This window comes from Miscanthus floridulus, chromosome 6, assembly GCF_019320115.1.
Source record: "Miscanthus floridulus cultivar M001 chromosome 6, ASM1932011v1, whole genome shotgun sequence".
Taxonomy (NCBI): domain Eukaryota; kingdom Viridiplantae; phylum Streptophyta; class Magnoliopsida; order Poales; family Poaceae; genus Miscanthus; species Miscanthus floridulus.
The window spans coordinates 135,258,345-135,284,273 of record NC_089585.1 but is presented as its reverse complement, the minus strand read 5'-3'; the positions used below and the strand labels follow the sequence as shown (position 1 = coordinate 135,284,273).

At 52.9% G+C, this 25,929-nt stretch overlaps 2 protein-coding genes across 3 annotated transcripts; one reads left to right on the top strand and one right to left on the bottom strand.

Annotated features, from left to right (window-relative positions):
• Positions 1 to 14,823: 14,823 nt before the first annotated feature.
• On the top strand, positions 14,824 to 18,837 carry LOC136459748 (protein SENSITIVITY TO RED LIGHT REDUCED 1-like). Of its 2 annotated transcripts, none has more exons than XM_066459586.1 (2): positions 14,824 to 16,035; positions 18,597 to 18,837. In XM_066459586.1, the coding sequence occupies exon 1, from the start codon at positions 14,981 to 14,983 to the stop codon at positions 15,839 to 15,841; it is 861 nt and encodes a 286-aa protein (XP_066315683.1). In that variant the 5' UTR covers positions 14,824 to 14,980; the 3' UTR covers positions 15,842 to 16,035; positions 18,597 to 18,837. The 2 variants fall into 2 exon arrangements, 1 of the variants encoding a protein (XP_066315683.1); XR_010760268.1 differs by lacking the exon at positions 14,824 to 16,035 and adding an exon at positions 17,358 to 17,385.
• Positions 18,838 to 23,656: 4,819 nt separating this feature from the next.
• Positions 23,657 to 25,198, bottom strand: LOC136459747 (CRIB domain-containing protein RIC4-like). The gene is made up of 2 exons (XM_066459585.1): positions 24,673 to 25,198; positions 23,657 to 24,562 (listed from the first exon to the last, which is right to left on the bottom strand). The coding sequence occupies exons 1-2, from the start codon at positions 24,803 to 24,805 to the stop codon at positions 24,084 to 24,086; spliced, it is 612 nt and encodes a 203-aa protein (XP_066315682.1). The 5' UTR covers positions 24,806 to 25,198; the 3' UTR covers positions 23,657 to 24,083.
• Positions 25,199 to 25,929: the final 731 nt, after the last annotated feature.

Here is a 25,929-nt window from a genome sequence, read left to right as displayed (position 1 = left end):
ACCGGCCTCGATGCGATCGTCGAGGCATTTGAGGAGCTACAGCTACACGCGCCAGAGGCCCATGCCCTTGGGAGCGACCAGCTCCTTGGCTTCGATTACGACAGGCTAGAGCGCCAGCTCAACGCCTTTCTAGGACCCCGACCATCCTGAGAGGACCTGCGCTGCTTCACCTTCTTGTTCGCCAACATCATGACGCAACTTACCAGAGGGGACCCGCTCTCCCCAAAATACCTCATCCAAAGCGCCCCGACAGCATTCCCATTCGGTCTGCGCAACGCCGTAGAGACCATTGGCCACCTCATGGCGCAGCGCATGCACCCATCCCCTACGAATGATGAGTTCATGGAGATGACCGAATACGTCATGAAATCTTTCCACGACCTTCTCGCAGGAGATCCAGAGTCGCTCTCTAACTCTGACTCCAGCAGGGGAAGCCATCACCCCTCGCGAGAATGTTTTATGGTAGGTACCTCCATGAGAGGGACCGTACATCGTTGTGGAGGTACTCTGACCATGCAGCTACAAGCTCAAGACCATCGACGGCGAGGTCTTTGTCAATGCCTAGAACATCGAGCAGCTACATCGCTTTTACCCCTAATTTATGTGCGTACTTATGAAAATTAAGAATGATGTTTCTAAAATGAAAAACACCTTCTCTTATCGGGTTTGATATTGTCTTCTTGATCTTTAGTGACACTCGACCCCAGCAATGGCAAGGGGTCGGGCCTCACTCGCTGATAAGAGTATATCTACCCAGTAGACTTTCTCTGTGCCTGACCCTTTCTCATGTTAAGATCTAGAAGTAAGGGTTGCGAAAACAAACGCTGAGTAAAACTAGCCGGGCTGCAAGAAACCTACGCCCTAGCGGCTATGGTATTTTTGCTCACCAGCGTGATCAGAGTTTTTTCATCCATACCCCGAGTTTTACAATCTTAACAACGGAAAGGGTTAGAACGCATTAACCTTTTTATATGTAAAAAAGGAGAAGAGCCAAAAGCCATAACAAAAGTTAAGAACTTGTCCACTTATTATAAGTTTGTCGCTTGGCTTATCTAACTAACTATTTTTTTGGGGGGTGATCTCATCCTCTATCTTGGCAAATAAGTCATGTGCCAGAGGGGCCACCTCCTTCTCGATGTCTTCCAGCTTGATGTCAGAGTAGACAGGCGTGAAGCCTTGGCTCATCGTCACTAGATCGATGTTCTCATAGTGAGAACGAGCGATCGCGAACGATAGGTGAACGCCAAAGCGAAGCGCCTCCCTTGTGATCTCATGCGCTCGATCCATGATCTGGACGGTACGAACCATGTACGAACTCATCTTCGCCTCTAGGGCCAGTTTGAGGTCATCGAAGATCAGCTAGACGGCAATGGGTAGGGCATCGTGCTTGTCGCTCTCCTTTGAGGGGGAGGCCTTCACCTTGTTGAGCTCCTTCTCTAGGTCGTGCCTCTTCATCACCTCTGCCCCAAGCTTGTCGTTGAGACCTGTCCAAGTCACATACTGACCATGTCAAAAGGCCTACCATGGATTCTAGGGAGAAAGACAACAAGGGAAACCAGAGGCTTACCGTCCACGTCTGCCCAAAGCCTGCGCACCTCATTGCGTTACCGTGTCACCTTGGCCTCCAGGCACCGGACCTCTTCCTGGCGTTGACCGACCTCTACGGCGAGCCTGGCGGAGATTCCCTTGGCTGCAACCTTCATGTCCCTCTCCCCCTCAAGCTCACCCTTGAGGAGGTCGATCCGCTACTGGGCGTCGATGCTCTCCTAGCGAGCCAAGTCACGCTCCGTATGGAGCCCCTCTATGGCCCGAAGCAATCGTCCTGGTCCTTCCATAGCCGCTCAGCCTCCACGATGTCCGTGCGTGCCCTCTCGATCAAGGCCATGAGCTTCTCCTTGGCCTCATGGGCATCATCATGAGCATCCTTCTCCCTAACTCAGAGGTCGGCTAGCTCCTGAGCGGCAGGGGCAAGCTCAGCCACCTCCTAATGGGCGGTAGTGAGCTATGTGGCCAGCCCCTCACTCCGCCATGTCTCCTCAGCGAGGAATTGGGACTTCTCCTACCTGCGGACCATAAGGGACTGCGGAGAGGACAAGATTTAGAGGCCCGGAGAGGGAAAATAAGGGTCGAAAGCACGGCCAAATTATACCTAGCCAATCAGGGTGACAATGTCGCACATCGAGCTCAGCACGGTGGTCAGGGCATGAACCATGGTCCCAACCTTCGTGTGGATGCTCCCCCATTCCCTCTCCTCCACTATGTCATCGAGGTCAACCACCCAAACCAGAGACCGAGATAGCTCCATGCCGATCCCAAATGACGCTGACTCCCCTTGCGGCAGCAACTCCTCCGGAGCGGACCCTCCGATGGTAGAGGAGGTAGGAGACATGGATGTGAAGGCCGGCCCAATCGCCACATCTGCTAAGGACGCCTCAGGTACGCCCTCTTCCGTTCACCCCACCATAGACGCGGCCATCCACGTGGATGATGGCTTCGGTTGTGCCACCTCTACCTACGACATCGTGGCCACACCCGGTTGTGCCATGGGCACCCCGGACATGCCCTCCTTCGTCTGCTCTCCCATGGATGCAGCCATCAGCTGCGCCTCCCTAGTCGATGCTGTGGCCACCCCAGTGCCACTCCTACTCACCTCAAGCGTGGCGCCAGCTGGCTCCTAGCGTGTCTGTCAGAGGAGGTTCTTCTTCAGCATAAGCCTCAGGAGAGTCCCATGTCCTCTGAGGCTGCAAAGGACATGACGGTCAGTTTACGACAAAAATTTGTTAGAAAAAAAGGACAAAAAAACTCTTGACTCACCCTGACGCCATCGGACAATGATGTTTTGGGGCCAACCTGCCCGACATCGGCTGCTCCTTGTCAGCACGTTGCCGCTTTGAGCCCTCCCTTTGCTTGGAGGGTCCAGATGGAACAGAGCGGCCGGTTCCCACCAACTCCAGGGGCGTCGTGGGAGGTTCGGATGAGACGGGGCGACTTGATTCCGCTGGCTCTAGGGACATGTCCTCCCCCTTCTGCCCTAGGGCATGCCATGGGAAAGGCCCCGCCTACGGTAGAGATGGATCCTCGTCCCCACCGCCCAACTCATCCTATTAGACGAGCGACCCAAAACCATCCCTGCCGCCCAGCTTATCCCATTGAATGGGCGACCCGTAACCATTGCCTTCTTCTTCTTCCTCCTCTTCCTCCTCCAAACCCTACCGCCACTTTCCTCGGTTTAACCTCGCCCGCTGTCGGGGGCCAATACTAGGGTGCCGAAGAGGAGGAGCTAATAACCATCAACATTGATTCATCTGAGCAGTCAAGAGCGTGACTATAGCTCCAATCGACCCCTAGGTGTGCAAGCTCCGCCTCACCTAACCTCTGAGGGTGGGCTCTGCCTCGCCCAACATTGAGGCTACAGACTATGCCTCGCCTGACCTTTGAGGGTGGGCTCCGCCTCACCCGACACCGAGGACGTGGGTTCCGCCTCGCTTGACCTCTGAGGGCGGGCTCTGCCTCGCCCGTGTAAGATCGAGATGGGGACTAGAGGGGGGTGAATAGTCGTTTCTAAATTTAATCATGTTGGCTAAACGAAACAAGTGTGGAATTAAAACTATTGGTCTAGCCAAGACTACACCCCTCTATCTATGTTCTCTAACACCTTGCAAAGATCCTAATTAAGCAACAATGGTGCCAGGCTAGCTAGAGCTCACCTAACCAATTCTAGGAGCAAGGTCACACAAACCTATGCCACTAGTATTTCAAGGAATGAGGGAGCTCCTACACATGCTTGTAAGCAAAAGCACAAATCCAACTAAGCTCACTAGCAATGCTCAATAACAAGGCAACCAATGCCAAATTAGAGAGCACAAATACTTAGCTACACAAACTAAGTAATATGACTAACAAGTTTACACAAACCAAGTTAGCCACACAAGGGAGCTACTTATGATACACAAGCAAGAAGGTAACTAGTGAGCTACACAAGCAAACTAATTACAAGAGCAACTACACAAGCATAATGTATATGAAAGTAATTACAAGCTTGTGTAATGAGGATGCAAATCAACGTGAAGAACAAAGTTGACACAGAGATTTTCTCCTGAGGTTCACGTGCTTGCCAACACGCTAGTCCCCGTTGTGTCGACCGCTCACTTGGTGGTTCGACGGCTAATTGGCATCACCAGCCAAGCCCATACGTTGGGCACCGTAAGAACCTACCCTAAGAGTGAGGGTAGCTCAATGACACGCTCAACTAGAGTTTCTCTTCGTAGCTCCCACAGGGCGAGCATAATGCCCCTCACAAAGCTCTTTTCTGGAGCACCGCACAAGCTTCTTGCGGGCTTCGACAGAGACCACCACCAAGCCATCTAGGAGGTGGCAACCTACAAGAGTAACAAGTACCATCGGCTTGCAAGATGACCACCTAGTGCCACTCGATGTAATCACACTAGAATCGCTCACTCACACAATCGAATGAACACTATCAACTATATGTGAGATGAGGGCTCCTAAGTACTTTCAAGCATGGACACAAAGTCCCCTAAGGTGCTCAACCCAAGCCATGGCTGAGACCTCCTTCTATTTATAGCCCCACAGGCTAAAATAGTTGTTACCCCTTTACTAGGCGTTTTTGGGTTGACCGGACGCGTTGGTCATATCGATTAGATGCAGGACCTTAGCGTTCGGTCAACGGATGCTCGCCATGTGTCGCCTCTGTTCAACCTCAATCGCTTGATCTCAACGGTCAAGTGATGATCGGATGTAGCTGCTCAAAGTGACTAGACGTAGGACCCCAGTGTTCAGTCACTTCCAATAAGCTTCCAGAGGTAAAAATTCATGACCAGACGCGTCTGGTCGGTCATGATCGCACGCAGCATTAGCATCCGGTCATTTCTCCTCTTCTTTGTGCTGCCACATTCTGCGTCCAATCATTTTCTCCTCTTCTCTGTGCTGCCACATCAGCAGGACTAGACATAGCCACCCAGCGTCTGGTCATGAAGTGACCCCACATCCGGTCAAAGACCGATGCCTGCGCCTTTACTACTACCACTGACCGGACATAGGACCCCAGCATCCGGTGCACACTATGAAACACTATCTTTTCTATACAGGGCGCTGGTGGCACCGTTGGACTATCCGCACTCCACGGGCGGACACTCCGCCGGTGGAGTTTTGAACCTTTCTCGCCTCCATTCAATCGCCGAGTTGATCCACATCAACTCCAACTTCATCTCCTTTGTAAATGTGCCAACACCACCAAGTGTACACCACCATGTGTATGTGTGTTAGCATTTTCACAATCATTTTTCAAAGGATTAGACACTCAACTTGCCACGCCACTCAATCGTAGCGATGATGCAAAGTTAGATCACTCGAGTGGCACTAGATGACCGATACACAAACAAGTTTGCCCCTCTTGATAGTACGGCCATCTATCCTAAACCTAGTCATCAACTTCTCTACACACCTATGACCGGTGAAATAAAATGCCCTAGTTTATACCTTTGCCTTGTGCATTCCATTCCATCTCCTCCAATGTTGATGCAACACATGCACCAACACGATCAACAATGATATGATCCACTTTATATCATCACGTGATCATATTGGTTCATTGATCTTGACTTCACTTGCTTTTCACCATTGCCATCGTCCATCGGTGTCATGTCTTGCTTAAGCTTCACCGCCACATGGTCCATCACTCCAAAGCTTCTAACTTGCCCTTCACGCTTGCAACCGGTCTATCAAGCTAAGTCATGTCTTGATCTTCTTCACCTTGATCACATGACTCAATGTCATGCCTTATTTGCAATGAGCTCCTTCATCATCACATGTGTGAGCCTTACAACATCTCCAAGCTATTTTCACCTTCATGGCATATGTTGCTCACACACATGTACCTGTGGACTAATCACCTTCGTATCTCACATAAACACAATTAGTCCACCTAGGTTGTCACTCAATTATCAAAACCACACAAGGACCTTTTAGCTCGACCTCCCCTTGCTCGACATCAAGGCTGTAGGCTCCGCCTTGCCTGACCTCTGAGGGCGGGCTCCGCCTCGCCGAACCTTTGGGGGCAAGCTCCACCTCGTCCGACACTGAGGTCGTAGGCTCCACCTCACTCAACCTCAGAGGGCTGGCTCCACCTTGCTCGACTCTTGGGTTTGCGCTCTACCTCGCCCGACCTTTGAGGGTGGGCTCCACCTCGACCGACACTGAGGCTGTGGGCTCCACCTCACTCAACCTCTGAGGGCTAGCTCTACCTCGCCCGGACTCTGGGGGCAGGCTCTGCCTTACTCGACCCTTGGGTTTGCGCTTCGACTCGCCCGACCTCTGAGGGTGGGCTCCGCCTCGCTAGACACCAAGGCCATGATGGGCCATACCTAGGGATTCACATTAGGAATAGCGTCGGGTGTACCGGTGCTATTCTGCCTAACCCTCATACGAGCATGGACAGGTGCATCAGTTCACCACAACACCTGCCAAGATAGAGTGAAGCGCCACGACCTGGAGACGACACCTACGCATGGCGCCAATGACAAACAGGGCCATGATGTGGAGCTGTCCCTGTTGACGTCTATAGGGTCAGCGGGACCCATGTGAAGGAAAAGAAGGACCTGGAGATCCTGGAGGACTTCTTCTCCTTCTCACCCTCCTGTTTTTCCTCCACTATAACCCGTGCTTTTCCCTTGGCCTATAAAAGGGAAAACAGGGCATCCCATAAGGGGCATCGCAACACATTACATCAATTGGGACTCAAATCCATAGAACCCAAAACTGACTAGAGCACATAGCCAAGAAGCGATCGAGCTCTCAGCACCCGTTCGCTACTCTCACTAGAGACTTATGACCTATCCCTCTCTCGATCATTTGTAACCCCTACTATAAACTTTCAGTGCTAGTAACACGAGCAGCAGCAACGAACTAGATGTAGGGACATTCTGCCTGAACCAGTATAAACCTCGTGTCCTCTTAGCATACCATCTGATATAGACATGCAATATTAGAAATTTACTAGTCGATGGTAATTCAAAACACCGACACTCGCTGCTTCGCCCGCCTGAAAGCTCTAGTTTGGTTTTGGTGAATTGATGAAACCTTAAGTGCTAACCTAGTTAATCAAGTGATTATGAGATAGGTAGCACATTCCAAGTGATGAAGCAAATAAAGATCATGACATGATGATAGCGATGCCATGGTGATGATCAAGCGCTTGGACTTGAAAAGAAGAAAGAGAAAAATAAAAGGCTTAAGACAAAGGTATAAATGGTAGGAGCTATTTTGTTTTGGTGATCAAGACACTTAAAGAGTGTGATCATATTCAGGTTTGATAGTCATACTATTAAGAGGGTTGAAACTCGTATCAAAATGCGGTTATCAAAGTGCCACTAGATGCTCTAACTCATTGCATATGCATTTAGGATCTAGTGGAGTGCTAACACCCTTGAAACATTTATGAAAATATGCTAACACATGTGCATAAGGTGATACACTTGTTGGTTGGCACATTTGAGCAAAGGTTAGGAACTCCACTAGCACCCTATACAGAAAAGAAGGTCACTGTGAGTGACCGGACGTTGGTCTCAGAAGGACCGGCGCGTCCGGTCAGAAGAACCAGCGAAGACGCTAGCGTCGGTCTCTGACCAAACTCTGGATCACTTAGTGACCGGACGCTGGAGGGCTGCGTCCGGTCCCACTGATGTGGCAGTGCATAGAGGAGATGCCGAGTGACCGGACACTGTGAGAGTCCGGTCGAGCATGACCGGACGCGTCCGGTCATGAAAAATCATTTCTGGATGCTCACTAGAAACGACCGGACGTTGAGGTCCAACGTCCGGTCACATTGCAGCAGTGCGTCCGGTCATCACTTAACCATTGGGATTGGGTGCTCGGTATTTGAAGAGAGAGGACACATGGCGTGCATCGCACGACCGGACGCTGGGGTCCTGCGTCCGGTCGATATGACTAGAGTGTCCGGTCACCCCGTGTCGTGCCCAGTAAAAGGGTACAACGGCTCTATTCATGTGGGCTCTCTATTTAAGCCTCATGGCCAGCTCAAGCTCACTCTCTTAGCCATTTGCATTGACATAGCAACCTTGTGAGCTTAGCCAAAGCCCTCTCACTCATCTCCATCATTGATTCATCATCTTTGTGAGATTGGGAGTGAATCCAAGTGCACTGCTTGAGTGTTTGCATATAGAGGCACTTGGTGTTCGTGTTTCGCTACGGGATTCGCTTGTTACTCTTGGTGGTTGCTGCCACCTAGACGGCTTGGAGCAGCAAGGATCGTCGAGCGGAGGTTGGTGATTGTCTCCGGTTCCGATCATGGTGATCGTGAGGGGTTCTTGACCTTTCCCTGGTGGAGAGCCAAAAGGTACTCTAGTGGATTGCTCATGGCTTGTGTGATCCTCATCTTGTGTTGGTTGTGCGGTACCCTATTGAGGGTTTGGCATGTGATGCCAATTAGCACGTGAACCTCCAAGTGAGTAAATTGCCACAACGAGGAGTAGCTTGTCGGCAAGCAAGTAAACTTCGGTAAAAAATCATTGTGTTCATCATTTGATTCCGAGGTGATTGGTCTTCATTTATATTGATTCTTGTGATTAATTGATTCACTCCTCGACACGGCGGTATAACTATCTTGCTCTCTCTCTTTACATTTCCGCAAACTAGTTATCAAGCTCTTTAGTGTACCTAGTTATGAGAGCTTGTTAGTTTGGTTAGTGTGGCTCTTTAGTTAGTCTTTGAGAGCACACTAACTTAGTATAGTGCCATAGCTATTATGTGGTTAGAGACAATAGAAACTAAAATTGTGGTAGATGGCTTGCATCTTTAGTAGGCTAGCGCAACACTTGCTTCGCCTCATAATTGTCTAACCGGTTTGTTAAGTGTTGTTATAGAAATTTTTATTAGGCTATTCACCCCCCTCTAGCCATTAGGATCTTTCACCACCGCCTCATTTTCTTGTCGTCCTTATCCTTCTTCCTTCGCTCATCCACGGCGCGGTTCGCCGCCTTCATGGCCACGTGCTCTGGCGGCGGTGCGATGGAGTCTCGAAAGCCCAACCCCGCCGATAGCTCGATGAAGCTCGTGTCCGGCCGCATCGCTGGATGTCCCAGGATCGATAACACAGCATCGGACTCCTCCATTGCCTCCTTGAAGCGCTGCGCGACCTCGCTGTCGTGGAGCAGACCTTGGGCGAGCACCGTCCCATCGAGCTGCATGTCAGGCGGCATCCCGTACAGCGGGAGGGCGTGCGCCATTAGCGGTGCCACCCTCCTCGCGTGATATGCCCTAATGTCACTAGCCCCGCAGAGGCTGTGGTTCTTTAGGAACACGACAGACTCGAGGAGGTCATACATCCTCTTCTTTTCCTTGACAGGTGGCCCCCATGCCCACGTCAGTGGCGCCTCTTCGATCAGGCGCCCAGTGAAGATCGACAAGGGGGCAGCGGGGTCGTTCTTCAAGTAGAATCGCTGCGTGCGCCACCCCTTGTTGGATCTAGACAGCTGGCAGGGCATGTACTCAGCCACCCGCTGCCCCCGGAGGTGGATGCCCACGCATCCCATCGGCACCGGGATCTCCCTACCTATGTCCTTCTTCTTAAGTAGGGAGACAGAAAAGAAGTACCACTACAGTTCAAAGTGGGGTTTGATCCCCAGGTATCCCTCACACAGCGTGATGAAGGCCGCGATGTGCTGGATCTCATTGGGGTTTAGATGCTACAGCTCAATCTAGTAGTGGTGCAACAGTGGAAGGGTGTGAAGGACACGACATAGAAATCTTGCGTCGTCAGCACATCCTTGTGACCGGGCACAAGCCACTCCATAGCATCAGTCCTCCCATGGAGAAGACCATGCTTGACAAGGCCCTTCATGCGTGCATGGGTGAAAGGTCCTTATTTGGTTTTGGTAATTGAGTGACAACTTAGGTGGACTAATTGTGTTTATGTGAGATACATAGGTGATTAGTCCACAGGTACATGTGTGTGAGCAACATATGCCATGAAGGTAAAAATGGCTTGGAGATATTGCAAAGCTCACACATGTGATGATGAAGGAGCTTATTGCACATGAGACATGACATTGAGTCATGTGATCAAGGTGGAGAAGATCAAGACAAGACTTGGCTTGATGGACCGGTTGCAAGCGTGAAGGGCAAGTCGAAGGCTTTGGAGTGATGGATCGCGTGGCGGTGAAGCTTGAGCAAGACTTGGCGCCGATGGACGATGGCAATGGTGAAGAGCAAGTAGAGTCAAGATCGATGAACCAATATGATCATGTGATGATATGAAGTGGATCATATCATTGTTGATCGTGTTGGTGCATGTGTTGCATCGACATTGGAGGAGATGGAATGGAATGCGCAAGGCAAAGGTATAACCTAGGGCATTTCATTTCACCGGTCATAGGTGTGTAGAGAAGTTTATGACCAGGTTTAGGATAGATGGCCGTACTATCAAGAGGGGCAAACTTGTTTGCATATCGGTCATCTAGTGCCACTCGAGTGATCTAACTTTGCATTGTCGCTAGGATCGAGTGGCGTGGCAAGTTGAGTGGCTAACATCCTTTGGGAAATGATTGTGAAAATGCTAACACACATACACATGGTGGTGTACACTTGATGGTGTTGGCACATTTACAAAGGCGGTGGTGTTTGTAGGGGTGAGATGGGTTTGGGTCCCTCTCTCCCTCCTGCCGAGCTTGCGAGGCGGGATTCGGTGCTTTCGGGAAAATGGAATGTCTATTTTCTATTGCGCCGGATGCAAATTCTTGGTGGTTAGCACATTGGTGCAAGGCTGAAGAAGTTAGAAGTGAAAACGAGTTGGTCGCAAAGATGCCGGTGTCGGTCAACTGACCGGACGCTGGATCTGAATGCACCAGATGCTGGAAGGCTGCGTCCGGTCAGGCTGACATACGGTGACGCAGTAGCTGGAGTGTGACCGGACGCTGGCTGCGTCCGATCGCGTTCGACCGGACGCGTCCGGTCATGCTCGGGAGCTTACTGGAAACGACCGGACGCTGAGGGTCCAGCGTCCGGTCAGTTGAGTGTTGCTGCGTCCAGTCAAGTCAAGTGACCGTTGGAACCGGGACACGTGGTCGTCTGCGAGCGACCGGACGCTGAGGTCCAGCGTCCGGTCAACACGACCTGAGCGTCCGGTCGGCCTGACCGTTGCCCAGTGAAGGGGTAACGGCTAGTTTAGCCCTTGGGGCTATAAATAGAAGTGGCCTTCGGCCATGGCTGGTGCTGAGCACCTCAAGGGACTTAGTGTCCATGCTTGTGAGTGCTTGGGAGCCCTCCATCACACACATACTTGATAGTGATCATTCGATTATGTGAGTGAGCGATTCTAGTGCGATTGCATCGTGAGGTTGCATCGAGTGGCACTAGGTGATCGAGTTGTAAGCCGGTGGTGCTTGTTACTCTTGGAGGTTGCCACCTCCTAGACAGCTTGGTGGTGGTCTCCGTCGAAGCGCGCAAGAAGCTTGTGCGGCGCTCCGGAGAAGTGCTTGTGAGGGGCATTGTGCTCGCCCCACGGGAGCCGCGAAGAGCAACTCTAGTAAAGCGTGTCATTGAGCTACCCTCACTCAAGGGGTAGGTTCTTGCGGCGCCCGACGTGCGGGCTTAGCGGGTGATGCTAATTAGCCACCGAACCACCAAGTGAGCGGTCGACACAACGGGGACTAGCATGTTGGCAAACACGTGAACCTCGGGAGAAAAATCATCGTGTCAACCTTATTCTTCCCGTTGGTTTGCATCCCCGTTACACAAGTTTGTAATTACTTTTATACATATTAAGCTTGTGTAGTTGCTCTTGTAATTAGATAGCTTGTGTAGCTTACTAATTACCTTCTTGCTTGTGTAGCATAGAAGTAGCTCCCTTGCGTGGCTAATTTGGTTTTAGTAACCTTGTTAGTCACATTGCTTAGTTTGTGTAGCTAAGTATTTGCGCTCTCTAATTAGGCATTGGTTGCCTTGTTATTGAGCATTGCTAGTGAGCATCGTTAGCTTTGTGCTTTTGCTTACTAGCATGTGTAGGAGCTCCCTTATCGCTTAAAGTACTAGTGGCCTAGGTTTGTGTAACCTTGCTCCTAGAATTGTTTAGGAGAGCTCTAGCTAGCCCGGCACCTTTGTTGCATAATTGTTATCTTTGCAAGGTGCTAGTGAACATATATAGTGGGGTATAGTCTTGGCTAGACCGATAGTTTTAATTCCGCATTTGTATCGGTTAGCCGACGTAATTAAGTTTTAGAAAAGACTATTCACCCCCCTCTAGTCGCCATCTCGACCCTTCAGTGGGTGATGTCGGAGCAGTACCACGACTCCATGGAAAGCGAAGACAGAGGAGCAAGTACTTTTTGGCTGCAGCAGAGAACCAAAGGCTACTAATCTAGGGCATTGACGACAGATTAGCAAGGGCAGCAAATCTGAACGACAGTGGTGGAAAGGAGAAGAAGGCAAGGTTATGGTTTAGTGTGACGAAACATGAAGGGGGAGGCCGTTATTTATAAGGCGGAGTGAAGCGAGAGGTGAACCGTTCGCCTAGATCTACACGCCCGCCGCGCCACGTCACATCGCCTCTCTGAGAAACGTGCGCATGCCACCTCTGGTCGCTTCCTCGAAGCACACGCCGGATGATGGTTCACCCCATTTGATGGGCCAAGAACCACCATAGGTAAGGAGGGATATAGAGCTAAAAATGCTTCCATGGCCTATTTAGGCCTAGGAGTTCGTAGGTTGGCCCACCGACGGGTTCACAACTACTCCGGGGCGCCTTTAGAGTGAGGGGTGGAAAGAGATGGGCCCGTTAGCGGCTAGTACCTGGGCGCACGAGCATCGTAGGTATCCTGGCCCATGTTCGAGTCTTGGTCGGATCCTAGTCCATGGTTTTTCCTCAAAGAAAGGCAGTGAGCCCTTAGGACCGGTCGAACGGACCCAAGAACTATATGGATTGGCCGCCAAGAATCTAGAGTCGATCACCAGTTGACCCATGTCGGACCCTCATGAATGGGAAGCCAGGGCCCTACTCGAACTATCTTGTTAACAGCTCATCGAGTACCATGATTCGTCCATCGAGGAAAACATGGCACGGCTCAGCCCCTCCATTTTATCAGAAAAAAAAACACTTGGGGGAGGACGATCACAAGACGAGCTAACCCCTCGACTGGACCCCTGCTATGCGTGGGGGCTCAAGGGAAGTTGGACTCGTAAGGAGACCGAATACGCGGTCGCATGACGACGACGGGTCGATCGGGTCCAAGGGAGGGATCAGAATCAAGAGAAATCTTTTTTGGCCCCTCGAATCCCGCAGCTACATGTTCCCAAGGAGTCCGATCGTGATAGAAGAGAATTACAACCCACCAAGGCATCCCATGGGCAGCAGAAGATCAAAGCCCTCGAAGTCCCTCCATCTGAAAAATCCTACGAAGGGGTATCCTACTCATCCGTAGACTCAGGGGCTACTGTCGGGTATCAGTATTAGCGATACCCAAAGAAGGGATCTGAGGACCACGGACGATGATTCGCCTAGATAATCAAGGACGCATTTGTCTCACCCAACCCCTCGGGCACGGGCCCCGTGTCGCCCGACCCTGAGGGCACAGGCTCCGTCCCGCCCGACCCCTGGGACGTGGGCTTCATCTCGCCTGATGGGGACCCATACCACCTCTAATCGCTACGGGTCAGAAGGTACGACCCCGTGGTCAAACTTCTAACACTGAGCGGGAAGCAGGCACGTCTCGACGTGACCCATGGCCACGTCAGGTCACGCCCAGGGGTTCACATCGCCAATAGTGATGGGTGCGAGATCGTTGTGCTGCCTGCTCCCCATACGGCCGCTGACCGTTGGTTCGCCACGTCGTCCGCAGGGACAGGATGGGACGCCATGACCAACTGATGATGTTGGGGCATAGCACCAGTGGTGAACAAGAGCCCGACGTGGAGCCATCCCCGTCACCATCTACAACATCAGCGGGACCCGCATAAAGGAAAAAGAAGGACCCGGCGATCCTGGAGGCCTTCTTCTCCCTCGCTTTTTTATTTTTTCTCTCTGTAACCTGCGCCTTCCCGTTCACCTATAAAAGGGAAAGCAGGATGCCCAAAGAGGGGGGACGACGAACGAACACAGAGCTGAACGAGCTCAGCAAGACTCGACTCCATTCGATTTTTTCACTAGAGACTTGGGAACTTCTCCCTCTCTCACCCGTTTATAACCCCTACTATGAACTAGTGTCGGTAACACGAGCAGCAGCAGACTAGACATTCCGCCCGAACCAGTATAAATCCTTGTGTCCTCCGAGCACACCATCCGGGCCAGACGCGCAGATACAAATTCACTAGTCGGTGATCCGAAACACCGACACCTGTCTTCTTCTCCCTCCGGGCGCCCCTCCTCCGCCCCTCCCCCACCCTCCACCTAAAGCGTCCAGCGGTTCCCGCTGCTTCACCATGCCGCCCACCTTTCCCCTCACCCCTCGACCCCATCCTCCGTAATCACTGGGAGGTGCGCTGGCGGCATCTTCCTCGTCCTCGCCCCCGCCTCCGTCCCTCAACCATGCCCTCCCCTAATCCCAGACGGCGATGAAACTCCAACGCAACGCACCTGTCGCCAGCCCCACCCAACCGTCGTCTCTTGCCGCCCCGGCGCACCCCTCCCCCGTCTCGCCCACCGTGTCACGACCGCCGCCCCCAAACTCTAAGGCTGTCGGGGAATATATCTCCTTACCTCAAAACTCTCACGCCGAGGAGCTCCTCGTCAGAACCCTAGCCGTCACCGCACGTGGCCTGGCCCGTGTCGCGCGGTCGTCCACGGGCACGACCGGTCGGCGTTCAGAGAGTGGCCGAGTGATGCAAATGCTATTTCAGATCTGCCGAGTGCCGACCATTGGCAAGCGCCAGGTGGTCAGCAGTCGCGGGCACTTTTCCTACCAGACGCAGAGGCAGAGCATCCTGATCCAGTTTCCGAGTCCCGAACCAACCCATGTCCGCCGCCGCCGCCGCCGTCGCCGTCGCGACTGCTGCCAGCGACTGGACCATAGTCCGCCGCCGCGGCCGCCGCCGCGGCGACGACCCACGCCCCGCCTCCCAGCCCGACGCCCCGACGCCGCTCCCCGTGATCCCAATCCCCTGGTCCCCCTACGATTCCTCCCTCGACCCCGCCCGCGTCTCCCGCCTCGTGGCGCGCGCCCACGCCGCCATCTCCCGCGTCGCCGCCTCCCGCCTCTACCGCAGCCTCCTCCTCCAGGCCTCGTCGCTCCGCCGCCGCCTCGGCCTCCTCGCCCCCTCCCGCCTCTCCCTCCTCGGCGTCGGCAGCTTCGAGTCCTCCCCCGCCGCGCGCCTCCAGCTCGCGCTCGCCGCCCTCCTCCGCCGCGACCTCCTCCCGGAGGCCGCCTCCGCGGACCTCTTCGACCCCGTCCTCTCCGCCGTCGAGTGCGCGGCCGCCGCGGCTCTCGGCTTCTCCGTCCCGAGCCTCGACGACGGGTGCCGCCGCCGCGCGGAGGAGCCCACGCTCTTCTACATGCCCCACTGCGAGGCGTCTCTCTACGACGCGCTCCTCGCCGCCAACTGGGATTCCCCCGCGCAGCTGCGCCGCGTCTGCGTGCTCGGCAACAGCTTCCGGCGGTACGCGCTCCAGGCCGAGGAGAACCGCTCGGGCCCCGCCGCCAAGGCCCCGCATGTCCTCGCGGCAGAGCGGTTCGCGCGCGAGGAGCGGATCGGCGACACGGGTGATCTGAATGACGACGATTGGTTCGCCCACGCGTTCAACGAGACGAGCTGGCATTTCTTCGAGCTGCACAACGACGTCGACTTGGCCGCCACCATTGCTGTCGGAAGGAGATAAGTTCATTGAGCAGATGTGATCCTGTAGTTGGATATATTCGTGCGTTGCTTGATTGAATGCAATGTTGATCAAGATTCTAAATTTATCCTCTTTAGGGGGCTCTTGGTGGGTTTCAACCGTAGCCTATCCCAACTTGCTTGGGACTGAAAGGCTACATTGTTGTTGCACTGTGTAGATTGCAAGTTGTCAACTAGGTACCTGGCTGTTGCTCTGATAAAATAATTTGCTGAAGAGCTTGAAATGTGTTGATGTTATATTATTTCCACTAGAGATTGAGTTGGATTATAGTGAACTAAAGGTACCATACAAGTTCAACAAATTGTAGATAAAAAAAAAGTACATATTAACAGTACCCACTTCTTGATTAGTAGATGCTAAGTGTTCGTTCTGCTCAAGTGCTCAAGGAACACATGATTATCGCTAACTACACACTGTGATGTGAGTAAAAAGGCGTACCCAGTGCAAAGAGCTCCCGCTCTGTGCGGGGTCTGGGGAAGGGTGTCAGTGGCAAGCCTTACCCTCGTCTGTGCAATGCGAGGAGACCGCGACTCGAACCCGGGACCTTCCGGTCACAGGCGGTAAGACTCTACCGCTTGCACCACTGTGATGTGAGTGTAGTACAAAAATAAAAATGAAAGAGTCCTATGCAATAGATCATTTTATTTTGTAAACCTTTAGTTTTTTGCACTTGTACAAGTCCAGCGGACCACCAACAAGAATGTCTATATTTGATATAAGGTCATAAGACGTCCGCATCGTTAGAATCTCAAATGAAATCCCTACCACTCTGGGTCTCATCACTTGATATCAAGATTTCTTATTTGTCAGCATCCAAACCATTACAAACTGCTGGCAGTTAGTGTCTTGATCTTCTAATGTTTGAGTTTATCCTCCAAGGAAATGAAAAATTAGTATGAACGTATATGTAACTTGAAAAATCACTATGAAAGGATATGTAAGTCAATTCAGAAACATATTATCTTTTTTTAAAAGGAAGAAACATATTATCTTGGCTGGCCTGGCAGAGCCTGAGCAGTGTTAACCATCTGAGAACTGGCCAAGGCAAAAAGGTTACAGTCGGTAGATGAAGCTACTGGATAGCAGTTCTAAAGGATGAGTGCTGACTGAGTACCCAGCTCGCCTTGGGAAACAGTGGCGCTGCTGGCGTCCAGACGGACCCAGCACATGGCCTAGTCGCCTTTGAAACCATGACACTAGCTTCTAAGAGTGGAAATCCCCTCTCTAATGACTGATGAGGACACCATGTTCTCTCTGCGCAGTCTCATCCCATCACCATGCCACTGCCATTTCCATAAGGTGAGGAAGGGGATTGAGATTTGTACCATCATAGCTGGTGCTCAGGTTTCAGGCCATATCCAGATGGAACAGGCCATGACCTGCAGATGAATGGGTGTCGGAGCCACCAAGCAAGCATCAACAACTCGGAACCACTAAGCAAACACTCCCAAATGTGAATCATCCACTAAGCAAACACTCCCAAATGTGAATCATCCAAGAAAGTTCAATCATGGGACTGTATCAAGGTAAGCACATCCCCCATATGTTCATGCACCAATGCACGCAACCTGTTCGAGTGTTCGATTGAATTGTTTAGAGGCTTAACTTTCCCTTATGCATAAAACAAATATGTGAAAAAAAACATCTTGATTACTGATTAGGTTCCAATGTTGTAAGTTACATAAATTCATTACTTTTATTAGTGTTTTTTTTTTCAGAAATGACCATAGTTCTTGCTATGAATTAGCATGACAGAAAATTGCCCCTGAAGGCCTACCCCAACTTGTTTGGGACTTAAAGGCTTTGTTGTTGTTGTTGTTGTTGTTGTTGTAAGTACATAGGTCACCGTTCGATGCATTTTTGGACCTAATGAGATGGCTTTGTGCAAAAACTTTGTTGCTGAAACAAGATAATTAGAAATAAGCCAGAGTTTGTCCGTATAAAAGGCCATTTCATTTTAGATACTACAAAGTCCCTGTACACAGTAGGTCTGCTCAACAACAGAGGTAAAAAAGAGGGAGTAGCATTTTAAAAAGTAGAACCAGGCGAATTTAGCTTATTTACTGGGGTCAGCTGACCTGATGAAAACTGTAATTCCTTTAATAAAAACACTATTCAGATTGAAGAAATTTTCGTTCATGTAATAAAGTTGACCTTGATGGGGTTCTTGATTGGATTTGCCTCAGTATAACCCATGTCCATGTTATGTGGCCCCTCCAAGTCACATTGCACTTTCAATAAGGAAAATCATGTTCAGTGTGGGCGAGCAAGGCGAAGCATCTGCTGATGAAGATGGAGTTCTTCTATGACTTGGACACACTGCAACTGTTCCCGGAGGTTGATTTGGTTTGCTTCTTGGACAAACACCCCAAGATCTGCAAACTTGAGATCCATGGTGCCATGTTCCCTGCCCTGTGCCAGAAAAATAGCCTGAATATTGTGAGTGGGAGGTCGTTCCTATTACTGCATTGAAATTGGTTTCTAATTTGATTGGTATGCTAGAGTGTGCTATATAGCTAATTTGCTTGAATTGTGCATACAGTTGAATTCAAGGTTCCTCATCCCTGAAACTATAAGCCTATGTGCTTCTATGAGTTCTATCTCCAATTGTTTTTAGTTTGTTAGACCTGATCTCAGCTTCTTATCTTCTAAGCACTTTAGTTGTTGAATTTGCACTCTACTTGTTATGCTTTTCTGTAACCAAGTGCTGCTCTTCTATATATGGAACAACAAGCAGCTGTCTAAGTGCTGCCATCTGAAACCTACTCTCCAATTCTCCAAATTGTGGTGTCCTGGGAGTCCAACAATCCCTTGCTTGGAAGAGGTTCTGATCACTTTGTGCTCACCTCTCAATGCTGAACAGAAGCTGAACACTGAGTCGCTTGTGAAATACATGTGTGAAGCTGCAGACCATGGTCATCCGAATCTCACAGATGAAGAATTGTCATGAAGTTGCTGCTGATTTCTTTGAGGAGACATGTAAGTTCAAGTACATGAACTACGGGGTAAGTGTAAATTGAAGGCCATAATTCTCTCATCCGGACTCCGGAGTTTAAATTAAACGTTTCGCACCTGCATTTTCGATTATTTCAGCGATGACTTGGGGTCTATCACGTGATTCCAGTTTGTCACGTACGGCGCTGTCAATTTTGATCGCGAACCAATTCTTTGTAACATTATTTTCGCTCCTTGAGGTGCATTTGCCCATGCTTACGAGACGTGAGCTTGATAAGTCACAACTTGGCTTTGTTACCTTTGCTTGAGCTGCTGTTGGTGTCTGAAACTTGATCAAACCTAAAGCCCCGACTGGATAGCTGTGTCTGTGTGCAGCAACGAATGACCTTAGTTTAACTTGTTTGTTACCTTAGTTTTTCTTTTCCCCCGAACGTGCCTTGGCGCGATGTTTGTTAACTTAGTTTGACAGTCAGAGCTGATAGGACTGCATCCCTGGCGCTCTGTCTGGTCTTGTGTATTGTCCCGGAGGAAAACGCAGGACCGTAGTAGAAGCGGCAACCAACCAAGAAACGTGACACACTACGGGCAGTACTAAACAAGAGATGATCAGATGAGCAATATTACTAGTACTAAACAAGAGATGAGCAGCAGGTTGGAATAGAATCCATGTGCGCATCGCGAAGCAGGCAGCGTGGCGGAAAGACCAAAGCGGAAGCCAACAAACGCCCGTGCCCAAGACACAAATTTTTCGGAACAGGAACCGATGACGCGGCTGGTGCATGAGACAAGAGCACAGCTGCAAGCGCCAAGTAGCCAACTGGGTAGTAGCAGTAGCAGCTAGCTTAGCTAGCACTAGTAGGTAGTAGCAACCCACTGATTGAGCATGTTCGTTAGTTGGTTTCTGGACTAATAAATCCTATCTGTGTTGATTTATTACGAGAGAAAAATACTATTTACTGACGGATAAGTCCTAGCTGGCTGATTGAGCGTCACAAAAGGAGGCAGGCACAGGCAGGCTACCAAACCCTGAGACTCAGAGGTTGCTGATTGCCGAATGCTGCTGAACCCAACATACACGGACACTGTTCCTCTGGACCCAACCCATTGGTATCGTACTGTATCATCATCATTATCGTATCATATCACGCGACTCGCCTCGGCCCCTCGGCAGAGCCGCAGAACCGAAGCACCACTTTGAATCGCTGATTAACGGCCGAATCATGGTCCTGCTTTACTTCCAAAATTTACCAAACCAAAGAATTGGCATGCCATGATTTTGGTTAGAATTTGGATGCCTATCAAAACTTGTCAATTTTTCACATTTGGTTTGCCAAATCTTTGACAACTTTTTTTTACCTAACTTTTGACTGTCTAAACTTTGGCATGACAAATTTTAGTCGCGAATCAAGCAAGCCCCATATCATACGAAATGCGATCCCCAATCATGAACGGCCCCGTCCGAGCCATCAGGGACGCTAGCTTCAGTCCCGCTCCGTACGGACGGACGGACGGACGGGGGCACACCGGCACAGCGCCACCGCCCACAGGTTACAGCCAGGTGTGTGTTGTATTGTATGCAGTGCAGGGATGATCCTCCACCTCCACCACGTGACCGGTCGTAGACTAGACGAACGGAAGCGCTGCTGGAGCCGGCCGGCGCGGGTGACATGACGCTGGACGGACGCGGGTGCCCGTCGCGCCCTGCCCCCGGATCACGCAGCATCTCGTCGCGTAACGCAGCGGTGGCCACACGAACCCGTCCGATTCTACGGCCCGGCCGGCCTAATTAATCGCACGGAACTAGGAGTAGCTAACAACCCTCATGGGGTCATGAGCTCATGGCGCCGGCCTGATGATTCGGATCGTATCGGCAGGACAGGGGGGAGAGGGACGCGACACGGGACGGGAGGCGCATTGAGTGGCCCTCCGTCCCGGAGTCATCAGTCACGCAGCAGCGCGGACGGCGGCTCGTCCGATCCGGCGATGGTTATTGCCGTCACGGGCGTGCCACGGCGGGCGCGCGGCTCCCGTCGCGACGGGAACTCGGCAACGACAGCGAGTACATCAACGCCGACGCGTGGGACGGGACACGTACGTACGTACGTACGGGGGCCATGAAATGAAACCCAACAGACGAACAATGTACAGTGACGTTCGCCCGGGCCAGCTTCTCGGTGGCGAGGGCTCGGATTGGAAACGCTGGAACACCTCACTGGAAAGTGCCGTGGATCGATTGACCTTCTTTTCTTCATCTTTGCAACACAGCAACAGATTAGGCCCTGTTTAGATCTCACCCAAAATCCAAAATTTTTCAAGATTTCTCGTCACATCAAATCTTGCGGCACATGCATAGAGCATTAAATATAGGTAAAAAAAATAACTAATTACACAGTTTGTCCGTAATTGGCGAGACGAATCTTTTAAGCCTAAATAGTTCATAATTAGATAATTTTTGCCAAATACAAACAAAAATGCTATAGTAATCAAAAGCCAAAAAATTTCGCATCTAATCGGGGCCTTATCCTTACAGCGCTGGTCCGCCGTAGTAACTGGCTTGCACAGTTGCACTAGCAAACATTGTGCCCTGCGATCCGAAACGAAACGGCGACGACGACCGAACGGCAATCGGGTCACGTGAAGCGCAAGAGTCCAAGCCAACCCACCCAGACAGAGCGGATGCGGGTGGCAGGGGCAGGGCACGGCGCGCAATTGGACATGCACAGAGCCACAGAGTGTGAGTGGAGTGCGACGCCGACGCGCACGATGCGACCCACGCTGGTCCGTCCGAATGACCGGGGCCAGGAGGAGCCAGCACTACCGGCAGTGCCAGGGGCAGGCAGACTGTTCTATCCAGTTCCGCCTTCCGCGGCAGATGCCAGGCCGCCGCCCTAGACTGGATGACTAATCCCTGGCAGGGCAGTTTGTTCGCTTCCTCAGATCCCATCCACCACGGGAGACGGGAATATTGGATACGAGTCAGGCGTACAATCCGAGTGGCCAAACGACTAGTACGTACACTGCACAATGGACCGGTGTACCGACCGCCATGAACATTTCCGTGGAGCAGGAGCGTAGACAGGCAGGCAGGGAAACGGAGCGAGGAAGAATGATTCCTAGTCTGGGAAAAGAATCAACCTCCGAAGCCAATCTTGGCTTGCACCGGCAGGCACCACGAGCCTGGAGACGTCACCCATAAACGGCATGCGTGGATCCAGGCTATAGATGGCAACGGGACCCAATCCCCGATTTTCCGCGGGGAATTTCCCTATTAGAAGATGAGGATGGAGTCAATTTATTCCTCACGGGAATGCAATCGGTAGCAAAACAATCCCCGTCGGGGTTGGTGGGGACGGGGATGGGAACCCTGATCCTCGTAAACCCGCCCCGAATATCACAGGTTCAGACGCAACTCAAATCGGCCCATGAAGGCTCAGCACCGGCTTGAGTATATATGCAAAATCTAACCCTAATCCCTCAGCCCTTCTCAGTCCCCCAGCCCCCCACTCGGCTACTCCCGCAGTCGCTAGAGCACCAAGCGCGGACGCCGCCAGCGGTTCGGACGTGATTCACGCCATCGCGCGAGCGCTAGCGTGCGTCTGCGCCGCCACGCTCGTAGAGTCCCAGCCAGTGAGCCTGAGTCGTCTATCCTCGGCGTGCAGGATGCCCTGTGCTTGTAGTGATGACACATAGCCTGTTCGTTTGGCTGAGCTTGTTCGTTACTGGATCGTGAAGAAGTACTGCTGGCTGGTTTGGTGTGAGAGAAAAATATTGTTCCGGCTGAAAATTTACGATCGTTTACGAGGTAATAAGCCCAGCCGATCAGGCTGACAGGAGATTAGCTGCCGCACTGCTGCTCATACTTTGGTCTGTATGGAAGATGAATCTTGCGTCTCCACTCCAGTTTCTCATCCTGGTTGGGGACAGCAGAAGGCTGAAGGTGGTTCTTGCCTGACACAAGCACACAGATCCGCATCCACACAAGCACTAGTGTACTTGTTAGATTTTTTTTCAGTTTATTTGCAATTTTGGTAATCAAAGGAGCTCTGATTTATTTGCAATTTGGGTAAGCAAGGGAGCTGTGATTTGTAAACTAAGCAATCTTATTTCATGTTGTGTTTTGTACTTGACATTTCTTCTTCTGGATCGTTGATTGGAGCACTTGTTTTTGTGGGGACGGAGACGGGGACCCGTCGGGATGCTTTCCCCGCTCAGGTTTGAGGACGGGGAGAGAACAGTCCCCGTGAGCTTTGCCGTTGACGTTGACGTTGACGGGGAAAAGTTTCCCCCGCGGAGACGGGAACGGGAGAGCTATACACGACGGGGTCTTTAATCCAGGCGCCCAAAGGATAAATCAAGAGTAAAACAAGCGCTCGCTGCGAGCACACACCACCGCGACACGATCACACGACCGGACTGGGACTACATCCCCTACCCGGCTGCCCCCATTGGCTCCGTGAAGCGCGAACAGTGGCCGTGCACGCCGCACGCGCGCGCATTCACACCCGTCACATGGACGGGCGCGGAGCGAGCGAAGCGGACACGAGCGAGGCTGGCCCGGCCGTCGCCGCGCCAAGGCTGACGCGCGGGGCGGCGGGATGGCACGAGATCACGGGAGCCGGAGAGAGGAATCAACCGGCCGTCGAGCGCGGCAACAGGTTGGCAGTTGGCACGGCAGCCTATAGCTACCGCAACCGAACCAAACGTCCAAACCCAAACCCAACCACCGTTCACCGAGGCGACGCGAGCGAGGGGCGGCGGCATAACAGTACACAGACAGAGAGCGAGACGAGAGGCAAACAAAAAGGTGGTGACGACCAGAGGCGCCACGTACTAAACCCCCCATGGAGCAGCGTGTAAAGCGAGCAATTAAGATTTCGTAACGGCGGTAAGGAACAAGTAGCAGCAAGCCAACAAGCAGAGAGATCCCCGGGGAAAAATGGCTACGTACAGCGCACCGCAGCGATGGCGCCAAAGCACAAGCAAACGAAGCACGCACCAACTCCGACGACACGGCGACGACCAGCACGGACTGACGGATGGCAAGGAGGTAGAGCTAGCCGAGGAGGAGGACGGACAGACGCCAGGCGCTCGCGCCGCGTCGTCCGTCCCCAGTCCCCACCCTTCTCTTCTCTCCACATGGGAGCGAGCATGGGGCGGCAGAAACGGACGACGGCCTGTGAAGCCTGGTGTCTGACGACGACGAGCCCACCACCAAGGGCGTAGCGTAGCGTAGGTAGGCGTGTACCACCACCTCTCGCTCTGTCTGACGCTAGCTGTGACGCCGGTGGGCAGCTCCGCCTCCACTCGTGGTCGTGGCGCCTCCAGCGGCCTGGGCGGCCATGGCGAGCTCGAACTGTCGCATGGACAGCGCCGGCAGGGGCAGCGGGTACTGCTCCTGCGGCTGCGGGGGCGCCGCGGCGGCGGACGAGGAGGACGACGACGAGGAGGAGGCCGGTGCAGGCGGCGCGGTGCGGTTCCAGGAGCGGAGGCTAGTGGTGGTGCTGGTGCTGCCGTCCCAGCCGATGTGGGCCACGTGCTTCACGTCCGTGGGGAGCCCGATCACCATCTCCCGCTCCTCCTCCTCCTCCTCGTCCTCTTCGTACACCGCGAAGATCTGGGACAGGTTCTTGAACCCGCGAAGGAGCCGCGCCACCAGCGACTCCCCCTTGCCCCCTGCCGCAGACGCCGCCGCCGCCGGGGCCGGCGGTCTCACCGACGCGCTGCCTGGCACCGCCCCTGTTTCAGCCCCTGCCACAGCAGCCAGAACACTTCAGCAACTTTTGTCACCCGTCGAAAGAACAGAACAGAAGCGAAGCGAAGCGAATCGAGCCAAGAACTTGTGGCGCGCGCGCACGCACCTTGCGGGTGGGGCTTCTTGCCGTGGCGCGCGGTGTCGACGACGTCGACGCTGGACTGGGAGCGGCAGCCGGAGGAGAAGCGGATGGCGATGAACCGCCGCGGCGGCGACGGCATCTGCTGTTCCCTGCTCATGGCGCTGCTGCCCACGGCCTCGCCAGCTGAGCCGAGACCGCACCGAAGCGACGAGGTTGCCCGGGGCCGGGTCCGGCGCTGCCTCTTGTTGACTTGCTGGTGGAGCAAGCAGAGCAGATAGCAGGGCAGGTGGCGAGGCTTTACTCCAGCGGAAAGGGCGCGTTAGGTCCGCACGCGCGCGCGCAGCACGGCAGTACGCACTACTGTCCCCGCCGTCCGGCCACTGGTCGCCACACACACCGCTCAGTTGGGGGCAGTGCAGGGGGAGAAGAGAGGCCAGCCGGATACGGGGGATGGGATACTATAGGCAGGCGTAGAAGTGGTGGTGCCACTACCAGTCTACCATGGCATACACTACTGCTATCGCTACCACTACTATATTGACATGGCCGCGGTGTGCCAGTGCAGTGCGGCCGGCCTCTGCTTGACTGCTCTGCTGTGTGGGGTGGGGGTAGGAAAGGAAAGAGACGGGGCGGACTGGCGGAGTGGTTTGCGGGCGGGTTGGGTTGGGTTGGGTTGGTTGGTGTTGGGTTTGGTACCCACCCGAACCCCAACGCCTTTCGGCCGTGGCCAGCGGGGCTCGCGGCAGTGGCACGGCACGGCAGACATGCGGATCGATGCACGGACTGACGCCGGTGGTTTCGTCCGTCCCTGCGCCTGGACCAGCGCCGGTGTCCGGGAGCCCTAATTGCAGCACCCTCTCCTCCTCTGTCTCTGGCAGTGCCCGCTCCATGCCTGCCGCCGCCGTGGATACAGGATAGGCTGGGATCAGCCGGCCGGCCGGGCTTCCGAAGCCTGCGCCTGCCCTCTAGTGGTGGACTAACGCGGCGTGTACGCTTGTGCCGACGTGGTCCCTCTCTGTGTTGTACCGTGCGACCGTGTGTTCGTGCCACGTTCCGCGATCATGCCAGCGCCAGTCGGCATCTCCACGGGGATGGATTTCGCGCGTCAGGGACCATGCGCTCATATACTGCGCCGGAAAATCCAAACCTGAATGCCATCATTTTTATCCCGTTTCCGATAAGTTCAGATGGGCGCGGCGCACGCAGCCAGATCGGTTTTAAACGAGTTCCTTTAATACGAGTTTTTGGGATAACGTGGTTAGAGCATCTCAAGAGTATTTA